At 38.3% G+C, this 7,868-nt stretch overlaps 1 protein-coding gene across 1 annotated transcript in view; it reads right to left on the minus strand.

Annotated features, from left to right (window-relative positions):
• GRIN3A (glutamate receptor, ionotropic, N-methyl-D-aspartate 3A) overlaps positions 1-7,868 on the minus strand; it is a 205,903-nt gene that overhangs the window by 57,959 nt on the left and 140,076 nt on the right. The window contains exon 6 of the mRNA XM_010844835.1: positions 4,881-4,996. Coding sequence (XP_010843137.1) covers positions 4,881-4,996 — 116 coding nt within the window. The remainder of the gene's footprint in view (positions 1-4,880; positions 4,997-7,868) is intronic.

The raw sequence follows: 7,868 nt of genomic DNA on the forward strand, positions 1-7,868 counted from the left end.
CTTGACTAGATGGACCTTTTTGGCAAAGTAATGTCTCTGCTTTTGAATATGCTATCTAGGTTGGTCATAACTTTCCTTCCAAGGAGTAAGCGTCTTTTAATTTCATGGCTGCAATCACCATCTGTAGTGATTTTGGAGCCCAGAAAAATAAAGTCTGACACTGTTTCCATTGTTTCCCCATCTATTTCCCATGAAGTGATGGGACCAGATTTGCATATTTTAAGAATAGAATTTTGGCATTACAACAGAAGTATAAAAATTACCTTAAGGGAAAATGTTATGTTGAAATTGCAGATACATTTAGAAAAAATTGCTACATAGGAAATAATATTAAAGCACTCTACTTTATCATGTTAAGGTTAATATGTAATTGACTGCTAAAAATAGATTACATTCTTTAAAAATTTCCATTTTAATACATATATTAAATATTAATATTTTAATTATTATTGGCATTAATAACAATTATTATTAGCTAACTAAAACAACTATGCATATGGAATATGGGGAAAAACAGGAAAAATAGTTATGTGGCAATTAGAAGAGGTATGTGTTAAAAGACATAAAAATCAATTTTATTCAGAAACATAAAATAGTAAAACCTTGAAGATTTTATTTCTGTCCTCTTTGTCAGCTATTTTTCAAATTTGATTGTGTTCATTGGTCAATGAATTCTTATCTTTAAGTTGCTGACTCAACTTAGCAGCCTGATTTGCTTTCATTATCATTAGAAATTTGGCTTTGCAATGAAGATGAGGCTGACTATTTTGTGGTTGATGGATGAAGCAAAACGGAATCCTTCAACCCTAGAGATGAAGGCTTCAGGCACCCTGGAAATAGGATACAGCTTAATAGCCCAAAAGAACAATTTTCAGAATAGAATTCTGATATTTACCCGTGGATAAATCAGCTTTACTAAGCAAAGAGTGGTAGAAATATATTTTGGCTAGCAAGTGTATAGTTAGAAATTCATAGACTACAAAAACCTTCCTGAAATGTGGTTGGAAAATAGATATTTTGAAAATAAGATCTTAGTGTTAAAAACACCTCTGGAAGAAAGATCAATTCAGTTTTACAGTCTGTCCTAGGAATACAATAATTAGCTACTCCAGGGCAATGGTTAAGCATATTTTGGAATAGTTTTAAACTTAAAGGAGACTTTAAAAATGGGTTTCCCTTATCCTCAGCACATCAAAGTGGAGATAGAGTGTGTGGAAGAAGCTGAGATATATGAAGGCTATCTATCTCGGAATAATTTTATAGTAAATTGGTCTCAATCTTTTAATTTAATATACTGAATAATAGCCTGGTGGCTCAGATGGAAAAGAATCTATCTGCAATACAGGAGAACCGGGCTTGATCCCTGAGTCAGGAAAATCCTTTGGAGAAGGAAATTGCAACCCACTCTAGTATTCTTGCCTTGAAAATTCTATGGACGAGAAGGCTGGTGGGCTACAGTCCAAGGGGTCACAAGGAGTAGGACACTATGAGCCATTAACACTCTCACTGTCACTTTTACTATGCGCTTGAACATGCTTTACATGTATTATTTTACTTAATCATCACAGCAACTCTGTCCTAGATGTACTATTCACAAACCCATTATGCAGATGAGGAAGCAGAAGAACAGATTGTGACTTGCCCAACTAACAGTTATTTGGGAACAGCAACTCTATTCTAACCTAAGCACTCAAGACTCCAGAGCTAGTGCTTCAAGCGCTGTACTAAATAATTAGTGGAAAGCAAGTAAAAGAACAAACTCAAAAACAGGCAAAGGTCTTTGGCAGAAAGGTCACAAATCATTACTGTGCAGTTCCATTACTCTTTCTTCTCATTTGACCTTTACTGTCGGTTTACTCCAATGCATAAATTTGGGACATGTATTCAATTATCTCAATACTTTCTTTTTTCAGAGCACACAATATATCTTTGTGTCCCTGGTATATAGTTTTTAATAAGGCCAGAGACTTTCCACATGTTCTTGAATTTTTAATAATTTTGGTTTGCTGCACTGAAGACTCACGGAATGGTTTCAAAGTCAATGTGGACTGCTGTCTCTCATTTGCTGCCCAATGACCTTTTTTTATTTAAAAAAATTTTTATTATTATTATTATTTTTTTACTTTACAATATTGTATTGGTTTGCCAGACTCATCAAGAAACAGAGGGAGAAAAATCAAATCAATAAAATTAGAAATGAAAATGGAGAGATCACAGCAGACAACACACAAATACAAAGGATCATAAGAGACTACTATCAGCAATTATATGCCATTGACCTTTAGGTGTTAAATAAATGCAGAATGGTGAAGTTGGGAAGGGTATTTAGTAGTCACACTGAGTTGATATAATGTCATTACTACAAAGAGTGATGGCATCACTGACTCAATGGGCATGAGTTTGTGTAAACTCTGGGAGTTGGTGATGGACAGGGAGGCCTGGCATGCTGCAGTCTGTGCGGTCACAAAGAGTCGGACATGACTGAGTGACTGAATTGAACAGAGAGTGAATGTACCTTCAGCATGAAGGAATCAATGGATTCCATTTTCCCTCCTAAGTTCCAAAAATTATTTAAACACTTTGGAAAGTATATGCAGACTTTTCAGGGTACTTTTGATTACCTACATAAGGAAGTGATTAGGTATTTAGTCAAATACAACCTAGTGAGTTATATAATAGGGTATTAAATCATTTATTACATAACTGTTATATGCCTTGCATTGTACTAGATCCTGTGAGAGAATACAGACATATGGAACATTCCTGTAAGCTAATCAGGTAAAAATTGTTGATAAACTGCTTTTGTGATATTTTATGCCTGTAAAGTCTAATTAATTAATAATAAAGTACACAGTTTCATAAATTCAAAAAACCTAAATGTTGTTAATGAAAAGCATATAATATTTTTTTAAAAATTTCATGAAGAGGGAAATATTCCATTAAAACCTATTAGATTAACTTTTTCTTTACAGTCACAGTCAAGAGCTTTATTAGTATCTCTATCACATTACTTTCTGTAACTTATAAGTGTCCTTACTTTGTGTTTTACCAAGTTCTGCTTTTAGGTTGTAAACTTGTTCACAGAGGCTGTATTGAATTAAAATTTCGTCACCCAGAATAAACCAGCAGTGGCTTTTTAAAGAATAAACCAACAATGATGAGAATATTCTCTGTATTCAAGTCTATAGTCTTTCTGCTGTCTTGCAGAGAGAGTGTTTCCCTGCACCATTTTGTATTTATTCCCTTGGAAAACAATGTGGTGTCTGGAGATGATGGAGACTGTAAGACACCAAGTCTCACGAGCACAGATGGAAATGTAAACAGGGAACCAGTGGGGAATTAATTGTGTGGCATCTGGCACTGGGGTCCGGCAGAGGCAAACAAGCCATTTCACCACTGCCTTTTGACAAGATAGAGTTGCCCCCTGAAAACAAAGGTGGAAAACAAGAATCCCTCACTCTTTCACCCACTACAAATGATTCATTGTTAACAGCTGCTAATGGCAAAAGGGACTTCAATTACCCAGTGTATCTAGGATAGAAAAAGGAAATAACATCCTTTCCATTTACCCAGATGCCACACAAATGGGAAATTTTCCATTGTTACATTGAAATGTGGTTATATAATCAATGTTCTTTTAGTTTTCTAGTTTTTCTTTGGTTTCTCTTTTTTTGCCCTGCTACACAATTGTGTCTCTGTCACTGTTGTCTCAACAGAAGACCCCTATCACTAAATGTCTCTCTTCCTGTGTTCTATTCCAGGCTAAGGTGGAGGTCACTTTGCCTGGAAAGGGGGTTGATTTCTCTTAGGAGAAGGCTCAAAGAAACAGCTGTTACATTCTCATTCATCACAAAAATGAAGATAGAAAAAAAACCAAAAACTGCTGATGTGTTTAGGAGAGACAGAGACCAACTGTAGTCAGTTGGGGAACTGGAATCTGAATAGCCTTGATATACTAGTTAACATACAGGAAAGTATAGTTTCCTGGAAACAGGACTTGAGCATCCCCATGGGATTATTTCTAGTCAAAATGCTTTCTGACAAGTGAGTATGATTGTTCTGGGAGCCAGTATGTACTGTCAGAGGAGGGAAGCTGGGACTTGGAGATGTGAAATTTGCTGGTTCAAACTATCTGCTCCATATATCAACTATTGTCCAGAATGAAAGGAGCTACTGACAATGCAATCTTTCTTTGGTCCTGAAGTTTGATTGATTGTCTGACCAAGTTGAAAGCAAAAATTTGCTGCCAGTGGGGAGAAAGACAAATCTGAGGTCCCAAACAAAGTTTTGTTTAGGACACTTAGAGGTTACTAAATTACAGGGGTTGATTTTTTTCTACTTATTTTTCAACTAGTGGAAACATTTATTTAAGGACTATGAGATTTGTATTCTAATTTCAGTATTATCATCTAATTGTGTGATTATGAGAAAGTAATATATTGTCTCTGAACTTTCTCGTGGATAAAACTAAGCAGCTTGCATTAAATCATCACTGGGGTCCTTTTAGTTGTAACACAATCATTCTAGTTTTAGTATCAGATTCATTATAGGATTTGGCCATTAGAAAATACAGATTAAATTAAAACTGGACTCCCTGTTTACTACAGTGTCAACACTCCCAGATATCTGAAGCAACACCGTTTGGATAACAATGATATTTTGGTTGTTGTTTTTCTAACAATTGGATAAAAATATGTTGGTGGAGTAGGTAGAAAATAAATACCTAACTTCAGCAACTTAATAGCTGAGTACTTAAGAGCTGAAAATGAAAACAAGGGAAAATGAATAGCTCTTTGCCTCTGACACTGGCATTTGTGACTTGCTAGGTTGGCAAACAGCACATCCCGAGTAAAAGTGCATCAAGAATGATTGATTAATACCTTCTATGGCAAATGGCTTCCCCACAGTTAGAAGTTTGCAGTCAGCATCTACTGACACTTCGTAATCCAGAAGGGCTTTGTCCATGATGAAGGCATCTAGTTTCTCTGGATCATTCCTATGTTTAAGACCAAAAGAAGAAAAGTGGAAAATGATTTATTAATAGACAGGAAACACTAAGTCTGACAGCTAGCTTTTGTTTAGGGAGCAGAAATCTGGACAGTAGGGGCAGTCCAAGCTGGGCAGCTGCTGGTCCTGCCTTGGTGACATCTCACTGACCTGCAGAGAACAGACTAGGGGAAACAGACACTCGTAACAGAGAGCATGACATCTTTCCAGGGGTTAAATTGAACAACAAAACCAGAGTGACCCTGAATTGAGTGCAAAGGTAAATAGTCATGGTTCATTTCTCATACATTAACTGAATGATCTTTTTTTTTGGTCATGCTACATGTAGGATCTCAGTTCCCCAACCAGGGATCAAACTCTCCCTGTAGCGGAAGTGCAGAGTCTTAAGCACTGGACCACCGAATGAAGTCCTCCAAATGACTTCTTGGTGTAGGCATTATATTTATTGTTCTCCATACCCTTTATAATGACTCTGAAGAGGGAGGTGGGCTTCCCTGATGCCTCAGATGGTAAAGAATCTGCCTGTAATGCACGAGACCCAGGTTCAATCCCTGAGTTGGGAAGGTCCCCTGGAGAAGGAAATGACAACCAACTCCAGTATTCTTGCTTGGGAAATCCCATGTCCAAGGGGTTGCAAAGAGTTGGACATGACTGAACAACTATCACTTTCATTTTCACTTGAAGGGGGTGGTAGTATCCTATTTTAACAAATGAAGGAATTGAAGGTTCAGAGAGTTAAAATAAGTTGATCCAGTTCACAAGCCAGTAAGTGTTGGAGCTAGGCAATCTCATTAATCAGTATGTGAAAATTCTTCATTCTTTCTGTCATGATCACTATCATATTCTCCAGAGATCAGGCATTATTTCACATTTGGGAGTACATAATAAAGAAGTGCAAATAACAGATCCAGCACTCTTGGGGAAAAAAGAGTTGAGGTCTCTTTAAAGTCCATAGCTTGTGTTTAATAAATGGAATAGGAAGCATATGTAAATCAGGTCTCTGTGGTCTGATTTATTAATATAACTCCAGAGATTCACGTTTCACTCCCATCCCAGGAGACAGTTAAGGCAAAAATCATTTAAAGGCAAGTATTTCTGACTGTATCAGTGAATTGGCTGTGGGCTGGGCTCAAGATAGCAACAGACACTTTGTGCATCCTTCTTGTATTCTCCCCCATTTTTTAACATAGGCACAGAAATCGTCCCCAGGAAGGTGGTCAGCATCAGTTGAGTTCCACTTACAAAGGAGGCAAGGGAGAATGAGTTTCTCAGGGAACTGTTTAAGGTGTATGCAAATGACTCTTTGTTTTCAGCTATCTCAAAAAAGGTAGTTCAGTGGCTCAGTCGTGTCCGACTGCGACCCCATGAATCACAGCACACCAGGCCTCCCTGTCCATCACCAGCTCCTGGAGTTCACTCATACTCACGTCCATCGAGTCAGTGATGCCATCCAGCCATCTCATCCTCTGTCGGCCCCTTCTTCTCCTGCTCTCAATCCCTCCCAGCATCAGAGTCTTTTCCAATGAGTCAACTCTTCACGTGAGGTGGCCAAGGTATTGGTTTCAGCTGCAGCATCAGTCCTTCCAAAGAACACCCAGAGCTGATCTCCTTTAGAATGGACTGGTTGGATCTCCTTGTAGTCCAAGGGACTCTCAAGAGTCTTCTCCACCACAGTTCAAAAGCATCAATTCTTTGGTGCTCAGCTTTCTTCACAGTCCAACTCTCACATCCATACATGACCACTGGAAAAACCATAGCCTTAACTAGATGGACCTTTGTTGGCAAAGTAATGTCTCTGCTTTTCAATATGCTATCTAGGTTGGTCATAACTTTCCTTCCAAGGAGTAAGCATCTTTTAATTTCATGGCTGCAGTCACCATCTGTAGTGATTTTGGAGCCCCCCAAAATAAAGCCTGACACTGTTTCTACTGTTTCCCCATCTATTTCCCATGAAGTGATGGGACCAGAGGCCATGATCTTCATTTTCTGAATGTTGAGCTTTAAGCCAACTTTTTCACTCTCCACTTTCACTTTCATTGAGAGGCTTTTTAGTTCCTCTTCACTTTCTGTCCTAAGGGTGGAGTCATCTGCATATCTGAGGTTATTGATATTTCTCCCTGCAATCTTGATTCCAGCTTGTGCTTCTTCCAGTCCAGCGTTTCTCATGATGTACTCTGCATATAAGTTAAATAAGCCGGGTGACAATATATAGCCTTCACCTACTGCTTTCCCAATTTGGAACCAGTCTGTTGTTTCATGTCCAGTTCTATCTGTTGCTTCTTGACCTGCATATAGATTTCTCAAGAGGCAGGTCAAATGGTCTGGTATTGCCATTTCTTGAAGAATTTTCCACAGCTTGTGGTGATCGACACAGTCAAAGGCTTTGGCCTAGGCAATAAAGCAGAAATAGATCTTTTCCCGGAACTCTCTTGCTTTCTCAACAATCCAGTGGATGTTGGCAATTTGATATCTCGTTCCTCTGCCTTTTCTAAATCCAGCTTGAACATCTGGAAATTCATGGTTCATGTACTGTTGAAGCCTGGCTTGGAGAATTTTGAGCATTACTTTGCTAGCGTGTGAGATGAGTGCAATTGTGCGGTAGTGTGAGCATTCTTTGGCACTACTTTTCTTAGGGATTGGAATGAAAACTGACCTTTTCCAGTCCTGTGGCCACTGCTGAGTTTTCCAAATTTGCTGGCATATTGAGTGCAGTACTTTGACAGCATGATCTTTAAGATTTATAATAGACCAACTGGAATTCCATCACCCCCACTAGCTTTGTTCATAGTGATGCTTCCTAAGGTCCACTTGACTTCACATTCCAGGATATCTGGCTTTAGTCCAGTGATCACACCGTCATG

This window comes from Bison bison, unplaced genomic scaffold, assembly GCF_000754665.1.
Source record: "Bison bison bison isolate TAMUID 2011002044 unplaced genomic scaffold, Bison_UMD1.0 scf7180017864209, whole genome shotgun sequence".
Classification (NCBI taxonomy): Eukaryota; Metazoa; Chordata; class Mammalia; order Artiodactyla; family Bovidae; genus Bison; species Bison bison.